Raw genomic sequence first — 15,069 nt, forward strand, 5'->3', positions numbered from 1 at the left:
GGCAGATGGCAACCATATCCTCTGTCTCAGCTTTCATTCTGCTGCAGCAAACAAGCTGTGCTCTGGTAACCTTCTCAAACAGACTGTTCTTTTCCTTGGCTGTGCTGACAAACCCTCTCTAGGCAGGCTGGATCAGCTGCTGCTCGCTGAAGAAGGGTGCTCACAGGAATAGGAGGTGACTCCTCAAGGAGCTGGCCAGACCTGCTGGCACGGACACTTCACTTCCCTGCCACAACTCTCCAGTTACACATCCCAAGATAAGTGTTTGATTTTTGTGCCATTGCTTCCTATTGGTAATGGTGCCCCTTGTGTAGCTGCCTAGCATTGCTTGGTTCCCCCATTTGTTCCAACAATGATCCCATATCCCAGTCTTGTATCAGTTCATTCCTTTCTAACAGCAATTCTTTCCTTTTTGCTTTTTTATCTCATCAGTTTGCTGTTTGTTTTTTTTTTCCCAAAAAGACATTAAAGGAAAACATGAAACAAAGATTAGCTCTAAGGAGAATATCCCAGGATGTCATCAGTAGCCTCCCTCAGCCCAGCATTTTGCATTTAACACCACTTCACACTGTTTCCCCCTGTACTTGTGCTTTACCTTCACTGAAGTTCTCCTAAGTTCCAGTCTTCTCCAGAACTAGTAATTTCTATTCCATGCTCTTCACTGAAGTCTGTTATTCAGTGTGAGGAATAAAACATTTCTTCTGCCCTGAGCACCAAGCATCCAAAAAAAGGCAAACATTGACTGCCAGTACAAAGCTCACATCTGATCTTGCTTACATGCTTGTCTTTATAAACAGAGTGTGAACCAAAGTAGCCTTGAGGTGAAATTAACAGGCCTGCATTTTCCTGGAACATGTTTTCTTTGCCCTTTCCAAGGTACGGAACGTTGTAGGAAGTGGAAGAACTTCCTAGCTTTTTCGTAGCCATCTGCTATCTCGTTTACTATCACAACTGCAATTCAAGGCTCTCCTTCTTTCAGCTTTGGAGTCCCTGGAAGCTGAAAGAATTTGCAACTCTTGACCTTCCCAGCACTCCACCTGAGGAAATTTCCACTTGCCACTCCTATTATTTGTCCTGCCCCCACCCCTTTTAATATCATCACTGGAAAAACAACACCAAAAACCCGACTGTACACATCAGTTATGTTTATTTAACAGTGACCCACGCAGAGCACAAAAACACAGCAGGACTTGGCTGAAGTTTTATCCACTTCAAATTCCCTTCATGCAGCCTGGGCACAAGTACGATGCTAGGTTTACCACCGTAGGAGTTTCCCGGAGAGTGCCAATCTTTGTGGATTGAGATCCTCATTAGCTTCTACAGCAGGGACGAACACCCTTTGAAAATCCTCCTTGGGGGGGTCCTGCACCTGGCTACTGAAACAGCCGGGACGCTTGAGCCAAGTCCTGAAACGTGCCAGTGGTGTCGTGTGCGTGCCAGCCCGTGCCAGCCCGGCTCCTGCCGCCGGCCACATCCCTGCATCCATCCCCGCATCCATCCCCGCATCCATCCCCGCATCGCTCCCGCCGCGCGTTCCCGCTCCCGCCCAGCCGCCGCGGGGGGCGTGGTTTGCGGGGAGGGGCGGGGCTAACTGACCGCCCATTGGCCGGAGGGGTAGGAAGGGGCGTGGTTTTCCTGCGGTGGGCGGGGCCTGTGTCTCGCTGAGCTCCCTGGGCTGCGGGCGGGCCCGGGCGGCGCACGGCGCTCGGCCGGGAGCAGGTAGGGCTGGGGCGGGGCTGGCGCTTCCCCGCGCTCTCCGGGTGCTCCCCGGCTGCTCCCCCGGTGCTTCCGCGGTGCTCCCCCGGCGCTTCCCGTCCTCCCTCGGTGCGTCGCGGGGGGCGGGGTGGCGGTGCAGGGACCGCCGCAGCGGGCGGGCCGCGGCCGGCCTGGCTCCCCCCGCCCGGCTGCGGCGCAGGGGCCGGGGGCGGGCGCGGCCCGGGCGGTGTCACCGCGTGTCCCCGCGGCGGCCCGGAGACCCCCGGGCCCGGGAGTGCGCTCTGGTACCGCCCCGGGAGAGCGGGGAGTGCCGGGGAGGTGTCGCGGGGGGCTGTGGGCGGGCAGAGCCGGCCTGGGGGCGCGGGAGCCGAGCTCCCCGGGCTCCCAGCTTGTCAAAGCGCCGGTCCGGGGGAGGTCACGGGGGTGCGGGTCTGGAGCATCTTTCCTGTGAGGAGAGACTGCGGGAGCTGGGCCCGTGCAGTGCGGAGAGGAGAAGACAGACGGGATCTCGTTAGTGCATATAAATATCTCGAAGGCAGGTGCCAGGGGGATGGTGCCAGGCTCTTTTCAGTGATGCCCAGTGCCAGGACGAGGAGCAGTGTCTGTACACTGAAACACGAGAAGTTCCACCTCGGTGTGAGGAGGAATTTCTTTACACTGAGGGTGGCAGAGCACTGGCAGAGCTTCCCAGGGGGGCTGTGGAGTCTCCCTCCCTGGAGGCATTCAGACCCCACCTGGACACTCTCCTGTGTCACCTGCTCCAGGTGACCCTGCCCTGGCAGGGGTTGGAATGGGTGATTTCCTGAGATCCCTTCCAACCCTGACAGTTCAGTGAATCTGTGAAAACACTGCCATGTTGCAAAAGGGCCCTGCACACCACCCAAACCTTGGGTTTACCTACGTGTGCATAACATGTCTACCATGTTCTGAAGTGCGTAGCTGGTGTATGTGAAAGAAACTTGTTCTCGGAACTTAATTTTTCTTGAGCACGTCTAAGTACGTGATAAGGAGTCCGTTTTACATAGTTGTTGTCAAAAATAGCATCACATTTGTGACAGGTTCAGCTATCAAAGCCCTGAACAACTGTATGTTATAGCTTGAAGTGCTTTAGCATGTGCAAGTTCTTACAGCACTTGCAGGAAAGCTTTGTGCTTTAACACAAATTACAAACTAGAGAGTCCGTTGAAAAAGCTGGATTCTCTATTATGGAATTTTTTCATATGTATCTGCAGAGCTACCATGCATTCCTGTAATGTGTGGATATCAAGAAACCTGTTGTTGCTGTTCAGTTTTGCCAACAAAAGGGTGTGTGCATCTGATGGCTCTTTGAAGATTTTTCCCTGATATTTCTGCTTTTTCAGTTTCAGATACAATTCAGTTGGAAGAACATATGGCTGGCAGATAGTAAGTATGATGCTCTCTGCTGTGCTCAGCTGTGCTCAGTGGTAGTTTAGCAATGCTGTGAATATAAAAATTTTCTCTTTTATGTAATTTCTCTAATAGTTTCTGTTCTAAACTCTTTTGCTAATACAGGAAAGTCACTGCTCTTTTGGAAGGCCTCCCTTTCCACTGCACCAGGACTTTCCAGCTGAATCTTGGTGGGAAGTATGTTTTGGGTATTGTTTTGGTTTTGCTCACAACAGAACTCATTATGAGGATGGCATGGGGATGCCGTTTCACTTCCTTTGAAGTAGTTTTCAGCCTTTTCCTTTGCCTTTCCAGCTGTGTGTGTGGTGTTAGCTGCTTGGGAAGCTCTCACAGCTGAGCTGGCAGCCCCTGGAGGTGGCTGTGGGTGCAGAATGTGTCACCTTGACATCGTGTGTCTGTGCTGGGTGGTGACATGTGCCCCATTCTGGAGCCAGGTGAAAACCCTGCAGTGTGAGGGTGTGCACACTTCCACTGGAGGTGCTGACCTGTAAATACATTTTTTGTGGGGTTGGGTCAGCATCTGCATTGTAGCCCTTGGGACTTGGTGCTGCCTACCTGACAGCATGGGTTGTTTCCCCGCCTGCTTTGCTTTGGCAGAACACAGATGGTGTTCTTGTCTGTGACACTGCAGAATAAAAGATGCCCTGGCTCTTACACAGGTTTTGTTCTGTCTGGTCTGCTTTCCTGTGTGCCATAAACACTCTTTCTTATATTAATTTTGAAATGTCTCTGTTGATTTCAAGTTCCAACAACTTATATTGTCCTACTTCACAAAATGTCACCTTTTCCTGTTACCATCTGCTCAGTCAGGTCTGGCTACTTTTCACTGTGCTCCTTTTGTTCCCTCAGTTGTAGGGCTGTGCAAAAAGCTTTTAATTTCTTTTGTGTCTTTTTCCAGCTAAAGAGGCTCAGCTAATATGTCTTTTATACTCATGCATATTACTTGTTCCTTTGTGCATTTCGTGAGAACTCTGAGGTGCTGCCTGTGAGAAACTTGTGGATTCATGTGTCTTACAAAGCTTTGTTTTGTTTTGCCTTAGCCTCTGAAGAAATATCAGATGGTAGCAGCTTTATTTCACTGTTGCCCTTCAAAAGCAATTTAATTAGGTATTTGCAGCTGAAGGGACTTTATAGTCCTTCACACAAGAAAGCTGTCTTCTTTATGATGGCTATTAAGCCATTGAAATGTAAACTATTAACTTTTCCTGACTGTAAGAAAATACTAATTGAAATAATTAGAGATATTTTTGGCCTTGCTGAATAAAAGAACACGTAAGCCAATGCAATTTGATAATGCTGTGGGAAAAAATAGTCCTGTCCTTTCAGTGGCCTCCTCATTGATCTTCGTGGCAGAACATGAATTTGTACAGCTGTATAAGACTAAGGAAATAAACTAGTTGGGAGAAAAGTGAGCAGTTTTCTTGTGGACCTTTATTTCCAACTTGAGAATAAGTTAGAAATGTGTATGATGGGCAAGAAAAGGAAGCTTTAATTTATTTATTTCAAGATTAGCATCTGCTAATGCTAAGATGCTTTTTATATATTAGCATGTAGATTGTGAGGTCCCAAGCAGTGTGACAGATTTATTTGGGGAAATATGAGACTAAATCTACTTATATAGTTTGTTGTGGCCTAGATACAAAAAACCAAAATACGTCTTATTTTAGTTTTTCATATTTACTTGGGTATAAATTAAATGTAATAAAACCAAACATTCTTTCAAGCTCCACAGCTTCTTTCTGTCCAGCAGGCTGGCTGAACAAATTCCTGAGAAAAGAGCACTGTATAGCAATCTCCAGAATAAAAATGTAGGTTGTTTTGTAGAAATGTTGCTTTTGCCCCGAGTGTTTAATATTGTGTTTAACATTGATCATTCAAGATGCAGAATTTAAATTTTTCAGCTGTGAGATGTAGTCTCTGATGGTGCAATCATGTTTGTTTCTACTAAGAATAACGATTTTTTTGTTATTTGTTAATGAATTTGCCTGATAAACTGTCTTACAAGTGGTAGCCAGCTTTCCTCTGATCTCAGCCTGTGAACCGTAACTAGGATGTGACTTGGGCTGGTTGTTAGATTTGTCTCTATAACTCTACAATGTTTTAGTCTTGGTTCTCTCTCCTAGGTTGCTGGAAGGCCTGGGAAGTTGACTGGAAGCAGCAGAAGAGGGGGAAGGTTCCAGGGCTGTGGTAAGTGTGCTGTTTTAGACCAGCCAGGAGCAGAGCTGGGAAAGGAGCTGATACGGAGCCGTGAGTCCAGGAGTGAATCACTCGGTGATGAATTGTCTGCAGCTGTGTGTGGGAAGATGAAAGAACTGAGAATTTAAAAAGAGGAGGCAGCAGTAGCTGGCAGCATGTTCTTGCTCGTGGTGAAGGGAGGGAATGTGCGTGCAGAGCATGAGGGCAGGTACTTGATGCTTCACGTTTTCATAAAGCTGTGAAACACACTAATCCATTTATCCTCAGTGTGTGTTTGCTAAGTAGAGCATTAATATTTTCTTTACTGCTCAAATGGGAAACTGGGGAGAAATATGATGTTCTCCATTAGTTAAGTGCAAGTTTAGTGGTGGAAGTCAAAACTAGAAGTTGGCTAACCTTGACACCATACTCTGTCAGCCTTGTCCATATATCAGTTTGTAAGAATGTAACGGCAGTAATAGTTTGCAAATTTAAGATTTTAGTCTCATTGCACGTTATATCTTACTATGATAGAACCAATCCCAAGTATTTCCAATGAAGTTATTTATTGATTTTTATTTCTCCTCCTAAAGTGGCTTTCTAGAAGATGACCATAGAGGATCTCCCAGAGCCTTCCTTCGAAGGAGATTCCCTCATTGAAAGAGAACGATTCTTGTTCCCAAACTCTGAAACATCCGTTACTTTTTCTGTTGCTGCAGCACCAATGCCTTCAGACTGTGGTATGTACTGTAAACAGAAAATGAATTTGTGATCAGCAGAGAATAAATTTGAATAATAAATTTTAAGAAAAGCTGTCAACTCTTAATTATTTATTTCCAGAAGAAGTTTTCTTCTTACTAAATGGATTCTCTCTTAAATGAGATGGAAGATGAAGACCCATGCTTTTTCATTTTTCTTATTGCATACACTATAAATTACATCTTTTCTTTGTACAGTTCTGTGCACTTGTGGTCATGTTTGTACTTCTTTCACATCTCAGTGTAGAATTGGATATTGTGTTAAGATGTAAAATTGGAGGAAGTAAGGGAAGTTAATCTACAACACATTTAAAACCTCTAGAGTTACACTTTTTCTTGTGCTTTAGTATGTAAATGATGTACTAGGAGAGGATATTTCTGTTGGAAGCGTATGTTTTTGTGGTGGTAAGGACTGTAAAATGAGTGGTAGAAAATTATACCAAGTATCAGTGATCAGCTGTCAGAATTATGTTTGTCTTCAGTAACTGTCTTCACATGTATAAATTATAATAAAATTTCTGACAGTATATAATGTGTTAAAATGTCACTGTAGGTAAGGAGCTTCACTGAGAGCTGCAATTATAATGCCTTTGAATGTTGCAGAAGATATTAATAGCATCTATATGCTTCAAAAATCACTCCTTCCACCTCTGTGCTTCTCATGCATTGATGAGAGCAATCAGCTGTATTCAGGAAGAATAAATACATGTAATGGTCTGGCTTTGACAGGCTCAGCATTCTCAAGACCTGATTTATAGGTTGGCTCAGGTTGAGAATGTGAGTGTTGCACATGAAATGTTTCAGTACATGAATGTGTGTCTTTACATGGTTTAGCCCTCTTCTCATCCCTTGTGTCTCCTTGTCTGCTCTAAGTACTGCCATGATTTATTTCCATTCTTCTTTCTTATCCCTTAGATAAAGTTTCCATTTGCCTTCTTTAAACATTGTTTTATTGTGGTATCTTCTAAAAACCCTATGATTTCACTGCTATGTGTTCTACCTGGTTTCTGCCTATTCATTAAATTAAAATAAAATCCTTTTATAGGAAATTGCTGTCACCTGTGTAACAGTAACATTGCTGAATCTGGATAAAGGAGGTTAAACCATGGCAGAAAGAGATTCCTGGTCATTACATTCAGTGTATTTATTTTTCCTTAATGCAGTTGGACACTGTGATCAATACTTGGGTAAGATAGAGGAGGAGAAAGTAATATTTTAAGGTATCTAGATGCCATTGCCATCCTTTCATGGGGTTCATTGCTTTAACAGATTTTCTGTAGCATTGCTTTGCTTGCAAAGACTACAGCTGATCACCTGTTAAGCACTTAGGGTAGTTGTTATTAATCCTTAATACAGTCTCAGATTTTTACCCTACCATGCTGATTGTAAGAGTTGATTTCTGATAGATAATTTGGATCAGGTTTGTGGCTAGAAATCTTCCTGGTAGAACTGTGAATATCGTGCAGGATCATTAATCTTGTTGCCTAGTTGTCTGTTTACTCCATAGTTTCAGCTGTAGATCAACTGTGGTTTATGTGGAAGGTAAATATTAGTGGATAAATCAGTAGATGTGTGTTGCTGCATTGGATGTAGGGAAGAAGCACACTTCTTGTAGGGCTGTGGGAGATAAATGGGCTTGGGGGTTTTTATATGCTAGGTGCAAATAAAAATTAATGGTAAATATCAGTGAAAGTTGTCCTCCTTTTCCATTCTTGTTGAGTCAAGGTGATGAAGTTTGAGGAATTCTAAATAGCCAGAAAGAGAACTCTGTACTTGCTCTTTCTTATCTGTTAATCCAATCTAGAAGTCAGGTATGCTGTTTTTGGGGAAAGGTTGGGATGATTCACCCAGGAGTGGTTTATGCCATGTCACACACCCAGATGGGTGATGCTGTGTGTTGCTTAACCTGTCTGTCCTGTCTGAGAGCTGTGAATCTGTGATGGATGTGAGCTGAGTTGCACATTTATCCAAAACCTGTTCAAAAGGCAACTCCCTGATAGCTGCAGGGGGGGTAAAAGTTCAGTGTTTGCCATGGTTCATTTGCTGATGGTGGTAGACTCTGCTTTCATTCCCACTCCTCATAGTCATTGATGTCCAGATTCTTTCATATAATTTTCCAGAGCTGGAAGAAATTCCACAGATTAAAAATAAAGAATGTGTATGTACAAGCACACACACACACACCTGTGAGTAATGTGACAAATACTTTTGTAGTAAGGTGTTTTATACAGTTACAGTTGCCTGAAAGAACATGAGGCTTAAAATCTTTAAAAGTGTTGGGGTTTTTTTATTTTTTCCCGGTCTTGGTTTAGTGCCTTAATTTTTGAAGGTGTTTGTTTCCTGCAGCTGCCACCAGCTGGGATTGATGCATTAATGAAATACTGAAAATAGCAGAGGTCACAGAATGCCTTCGTGATTGGAGTGTGTGTTTATATTTTAGTGTGTTCCATGTAAATTGTAATGGAAGAAGAAGAAGGAAGATGTTTTCTCTCTGCTGTTCTTTGCCTCTGAGTTTGAAAAACTAAATGCATGTTAAACATCAAGATCTTATATAAAGACTCTTTTCTTTTTTACCAGAGTTTTCCTTCTTCGATCCCAATGATGCAGCATGCCAAGAAATACTCTTTGACCCCAAAACATCAGTTTCTGAATTGTTTGCTATCTTAAGACAGTGGGTTCCACAGGTCCAGCAGAATATTGATATTATTGGGAATGAGGTGAGATACAAATGAAAATCCTTGAGTGCTCTCAATGATAAATACTGTGTTGACAGTGAATAAATCCAGTTCATTCTGAAGCAGAATTAATCATAAATGCAGTTTCTGCTTTTTAACAAGTAGTGACTGATCATGGCTTGTATTGCACATGTTGTCATGTTGTATTTGGAAAAAGAAAGATGATGGATAAAATTCAGCATAGATGGTATATAAACGATGTTTCTCTCAAGGAGTTGTGTTGAGACCCTTCACCTTGGTGTTTCAGTTTCCTACTTAGCAGTAATACCAAACTCAAACCCCAAAAATACATGAAGTTACTGTTAAAGCCCGACCTTAAGGGCAATATTTCCAAGGCATAAAATGTGTTTCTAGTATTTCCATCCTACTTTCTTATTTTTCTTCTGGATTACAGGTTTTTCTGGGGAAGTGTAATGAAGATGAACCCTACCATATTATAACTGAGGGTTTCTTTTTGGGGTTGTGTGGGAGTGAGCTGGGTAATTGTTGAGAGATCAAATAACAAGGGGAGAGCTTCATAAATAATTTTCTCACACAGTTAACTGCTTAACTTTTTAGCATATGAAGTATATGTTAGAAGGAGCAATATAAAGAATTTTTAAAATCTGTAAATAATGAAGGTTAATTATAATGCTATTTATTACATTTGTATATGTTGCTCCGCTCTGCAGTTAAGAGTCTTTTCTGGCAGGCTTCTTTGTTACTAGCCATTGCAATGAATCCAGGAGTCAATATATCTGTAATAACTTAGGAAGTAGTAGTGAGTGTCAGAGATATGCCCGAGCTAAAATGTGCTTGTTTTCCATTTGCCTGTCAGATCATTAAAAGGGGTTGCAATGTGAATGACAGAGATGGACTGACGGATATGACTCTCCTGCATTACACTTGCAAATCAGGGGCTCATGGCATTGGTGAGTAAAAAAAAAAAGTCATTAGAGATGTAAAAACCTAATTGATTCACATAAGCTTATCCCACTGACACTTACAGGATTTTTCCTTGCAGTAGATTTTTTTCTTTTCCTTGTGCTTGGTTTTCTCTGTTCTAGTGGCCATGAGTAAGGAAGATGCAGAACTGCAGCTGTAGCCATGGGGAGCCAGCTGAGTTAGTGGTATAGGTATTACACACAGTAGTACCAGCTTCAACAGATACTTCATGTAGCAAAGGCAGTTTCAGACTGAGGTGCAAGCTGCAAGTTCACTATAATTTTTGCTGTAGTTTTCTTACAGCAGAACATTTAGGTGACTGACTGTTCTTTTTGTTTTGTTTCTTTCACCCTGTTATGTCAGAAGAGAACAATAAACTTTGATTGCATTATTATGGTCATAAATACTGGAAATGAGAGCACATTTAACTCTGTTTGAACACCCATATTAACTTTTCTATGTTTTGTTACTTTTTTGTTGACCTGAGCCCACTTCTCCTCTGAGTTTGAGAGAAGTCTGGCATAGGTCATCTTCCCTGGTGTAGGCACATCTTTTAACATAAACTTCAGCATTGTGATGTGCAATTCTTTTTCTTCTACCAGGTCCTAAAACTCCTGGGTTTGCTGGCTGACACAGTACTTAGATTAGAGAAAGCCAGTGTTATTATAGACTAGAGATTTCAGGCTTTTTTGATAAAGGGCAAAGATTTCTGTATCCTAATCCTAAAAAAAAAAAAAGGTATAGTAATAGTTCTGCTGTGAGCTTGAAGGGCTTAATGTATGTTTTGTTTTACACATAAACATGTATGTGTTTTTTGAGGTCAAATGAATAAATCACTAATGCATACTTTACAAAAATTACCCGGCAGGTGATGTTGAAACTGCTGTAAAATTTGCCACACAGCTCATTGATTTGGGTGCTGACAGCAGCTTGCGCAGCCGCTGGACAAATATGAATGCCTTGCACTATGCTGCCTACTTTGATGTTCCAGAACTCATCAGTGTTATTTTGAAAAATGCAAAGCCAAAAGGTAGGCACTGTGACCTTTGTTTCATGTAGTTGTCCATATTTTGTAGATCCTGAGCTGATGTATTGTGGTCTGTAAGTCTGGTGTTCATTTATCCATGAATAAATATCCGTACATAAATTTCTTAATCTTTTATTGATCCTCATTGGTTCATTTTTCTTTTAAGCTATTTTTTAGTGCTTTACTGTACTGTTTCCATTGCTGGTTTTTAAACCTGAGCTTTGTACAAGACAATAGAAGTTTCAGATAGACTGGAAAGCAAACAGGTTAATCTTAAGTTATTGAGAACTTAGGGAATGTTTGGAGAAAAGCAAAGATACAACTATTCTAGTAAAATCTTGTGGTTTTTAAGGTTGCTTAAACATTGAGAAGTATGTTTGACATGTGGGGAGAAAGTTAGAGGAGTAGTAGGGGATTTGGCAATTGCATGTGGCAAACCTGTGACTGAGGCAATTCTGACGTGCTCTTTTTTCCCATTTCTCAGCTATGTAGAAGGTTCTGTTTAAGGAACAGTTTGACCTTAGTGTTTGGCATAAATAGATAACACCTTTTGGAATGATACTGTGAAGGACTGGTGGTTGGAGCCCTGTTTATACTGATGCACATGGAAATATAGAAATGGTTCTGATCAGAACTGTTTGTTTCTAATTTGGTCAGGACAGCAAAGCCAGCAAGCAACTTTATCACTAAAATTGTACAAATGTGAATTTGTTCTACTGAATATCCTTCTGATTGTGCTAGTTTGCAAAAGGATTTTTTATCTAGGAACTCTGTCTTAGCAGTTTGAAAAGCTGGTAGGCTTTTGGAGTACCCAGGGCTTGCTTACCACATCTTGAACCTCCATGGAGGTAATTGCTAAGCAGTGCTGTTACTGGTGTCACTTGCTTAGGAGGTGACATGTGTGGGTGGATAACAAAAGACAAAATCAGACTGCACAGTAGTTAAGTCCACATTACATTTCAATAGCCTGGCTTCCATAATTTGCATCAGCAGTTTAGGTCTCCTTTCAGACCTTGTTTGCATTTGGTGTTCTCCTCCTGTGCAGTTCCTACAAAGGGGTGGGACTTTGCTCAGATTTCCAAGGAAACCACTCTGGTTACTGGGCAGCTGGCAATTCTTGGATAAGTAGCTGATATTTTTAATCTCAGGAAATATGTAAAATTATTTGCCCTGTGACATGGAAACAATAGATAGTCTGAATTAATAGAATAATTTTAGCTTCATACTTCATCAGGCAGTTTGCAGAGAAGGAAGAACATACGTAAAAGGTGAACATGCCTTGGATGGATCCATACTGAACTGGAGAAAAAATGGTTGTTAATATAAAAATAACTTTTCAAGACAGTGGTGTGCTGACTCTGAGACACCCATTGTGAAGCACAGGTGTTTCCTTTTGATTTACTGCTAAACTGATTTCTTTATGACTCTCCGTAGTTAGTCTTCATACAGATTTACTCCTTAGTTGCTACAGGAGAGAGCTAGTCTGGTCTTGGATTTTTAGAGGTTTTAAATACAAAAATTGTGAATTATTTTCCTCTAGATAGTTCGGGGGTAGTTACCAGGTAATATTTGGTCTTTGTCTTTCTTTCTGTCACCTCTACTGTGCCCATTTAGATTGAAGCTGTAAGAGAACTAAAATCAGAAAATCTAAGCATGAAGCTTGCAAGTCTGAGGAAGTCACACAGTCTGACTCAAAAAACCAAACCACACATGGGTTGTTTTTCAAAATAGGAGTAGATGCAGCTGTTGCTGGCTCAGTAGCTGATGCTACTGACCAGTGTTTCTGCAGATTGGTTCCTATGTGTGCAGAAAATGTTTGGCTGTATTCCATGGACTTTCAATGGCTGTATGCAGCTCCTCAGCTTCTAGCTGGTTTTAAACTGGTGATGTCTTCTGACCTTTGGTACATCTGCATGAGTAGCTCTCATTAGGATTGAGACATGTGAATGCAGTCTTTTTTCATGTTTGTGTTCAATCAGTACAATTGCAAAACTGTTAAATTCTGATTGCAAATTTGTTACCTTTGATCTTAATAAAATTGAGTCAGTTTTATTAGTATGTATGACCTTAACATGTCTATTCAAACATATATGACTGTATTTTCTATATTGTTTATGTTTTATTTGTTTATTTAGTGTAGCTATAGAAGGATGTTGATGCAGTGGGGATATACTTTGTTTATGGCATTGTGAGAAGGGCTAGTGTTTTCTGGGATGGAGACTGATACTGGAAAATATGAGGAGACTCTTCAGCCCTGAGGTGGAAAGTTTTATGTTCCTCCCTGGTATTTCAAATTGGAACATGATTGCTAATACTTGTGGTCTTTTGGCTTGTGTATTAAATCAGCTGGCATTTTTAATTAACAGTCCTATACTTACTCAAAATGACATCTCTCTTGTGTAATTTAGGAGAGGAGCCTCAGACTAAACAGACATTTAAACTCCAATCTTCTAGAACAGTAATAACTTCATAGCAGATTGAAAGATATATTGGGAACAACTGATAGAAATATATATTGTGCTAAATCACTTCCAGTCAGATGCAGTTCTCCATTTTCCAGACTATCAGTGCAAGACCCCTCAGAGTGCAATTCTTTGAAAACAAAGAAATTATGACAATCACCAGCTCTTACTTCATTCTTGGCCATTAGTAATTAAATCAGTGTAAAGCAGATGTATAGTCAGTTTTCCCTTGCCTTACTGCCTGCTCACAAAGGAAAACAACTGGTTGAAGATGCATCTCATTTTAATGTTTGACACCTAGAAGCAATAAAATAGAAATGTGTCTGAAACATTAAAAAGTTAATTTACTTGCAAACCTGAAGTTACTCACTTGTTAATCTTGGCACAGTAGATTGGGCACCCTGAGTAGCAGCAATTTTGCAGTTAAGCCATCAGTATTAAAAAATGAGTGAAAGTACATGCTCATCTTCCAGGTTGGTTTGTGGTATGAATAAATAGATGCAGATAAGGTTGATATTCTGTGTAGAATTGCTTCTTATATACATTTGGTACATAAATAATGGTGTGTCTGTGTAAATGCTAACATAAACTGTAAAAATGAATGTCCTCTCAAGGAATCTGTAGGGGGAAATGTTCATGTAACAGACTTGCATACCTCACATGTGATGTTTAATTGCAGATGTGGATGCCACCTGTAGTGATTTTGATTTTGGAACAGCTTTGCATATTGCTGCATTTAACCTATGCACAGGAGCTGTCAAGTGTTTACTGGAACATGGAGCAAATCCTGCCTTTAGGGTAAGGAGTTAGGTTATAGATTCACCAGAAGGTGAAAAAGGTACCTGGAAAAACTGAACAGTCTGTCCAGGATTCTGATTAGCTAAAAGTATGCTACATGGAGTGAGAGTGCCTCAGAAAAAGATATTTGCAACTCCTAGTGGATGATTTTGTATGCTTTGTCCTACTTGTGTGTTGAAGTTTGTATTTTTGTGTCATGGTCTGGTTCATTAGTTCAAATGACTTTCAAGAGGTTTTTCTGTTTGTTGTTTGAGCTTTCATTTATTAATTCTCATGGGTGTCTTGCATCAGCTGAGTCCCCATGGCAGTGGGGGATCTTTTCAGAAATGGAGGAGTGCAATCTTTGCCTTCCAGAAATGCAGTGCTGTGCTTAGCAGTGAGCCTGGTGTTAGCATGAGTAACTGAGAAAGCATAAACATCACCTGCTCTCCTTAGTAACCTAATAATAGGCATAGGTTATAGTGCAGAGTGCTGCTAATGTGTGTCTAGCCACAATCTTGGGTTTTGATTGAGTTTTGTGTTTGATTTGGGTGTTGGGGTTTTTTTGTTGTTTGTGTTGTGGGGGGAAGGGCTTGGAAGGTTTTCTTATTTTGGCAAAACCAGTATCCCAGTTCTCCATTTTCTAATGGAGGGGGTTATTTTAAATGAGAAATCATAGTTGTTTCAAGGATACTCAAAAGTCATTTCTTCATGTAGCACTGTTGCTGTTAAATCTTCTGGAACATTATTGTCCATACAGTTCTTCATGATACTCACTCTAGATCTCTTGGAAAATGGTGGGTTTCTTTTTGTCTCTCTATTCAGTGTGCATGAATGTGTCTCAAGTTCTCTGGCAGCTGTTATGTTTGGGAGTCTGTTGTTACAGGCAGTGCTGCTTTGTAGTTGCTCAAGCTTTCTGAGCTGGCAGAGGTGGCTGTGCCCTTGAGAAGGGAAATCCTGAGCTTCCCCTGAGCTTCCACTTTGCCTTCTTGCCACTGCTCTGCCCCTGCTTTATGTGGGCACAGAGGTTTGCAGGGCGCCTGGTGGGCTGAATTGTGGGGCTGATG

General features: G+C 41.6%; 1 protein-coding gene across 6 annotated transcripts in view; it reads left to right on the forward strand.

Moving 5' to 3' along the window:
- Positions 1–1,628: 1,628 nt before the first annotated feature.
- CLIP4 (CAP-Gly domain containing linker protein family member 4) overlaps positions 1,629–15,069 on the forward strand; it is a 31,328-nt gene continuing 17,887 nt past the window's right edge. Inside the window, exons 1-9 of one of the 6 annotated variants that reach the window (XM_030235681.2) lie at positions 1,629–1,719; positions 3,078–3,120; positions 3,250–3,321; positions 5,268–5,331; positions 5,913–6,059; positions 8,655–8,794; positions 9,630–9,723; positions 10,605–10,766; positions 13,905–14,023. In XM_030235681.2, coding sequence (XP_030091541.1) covers positions 5,927–6,059; positions 8,655–8,794; positions 9,630–9,723; positions 10,605–10,766; positions 13,905–14,023 — 648 coding nt within the window. In that variant the 5' untranslated portion in view covers positions 1,629–1,719; positions 3,078–3,120; positions 3,250–3,321; positions 5,268–5,331; positions 5,913–5,926. Of the gene's footprint in view, positions 1,825–3,077; positions 3,121–3,249; positions 3,322–5,267; positions 5,549–5,912; positions 6,060–8,654; positions 8,795–9,629; positions 9,724–10,604; positions 10,767–13,904; positions 14,024–15,069 lie in introns of all 6 variants that reach the window. The other 5 variants (XM_050973231.1, XM_030235682.2, XM_030235683.2 and 2 more) reach the window with 5 other exon arrangements.

This window comes from Serinus canaria, chromosome 3, assembly GCF_022539315.1.
Source record: "Serinus canaria isolate serCan28SL12 chromosome 3, serCan2020, whole genome shotgun sequence".
Lineage (NCBI taxonomy): Eukaryota > Metazoa > Chordata > Aves > Passeriformes > Fringillidae > Serinus > Serinus canaria.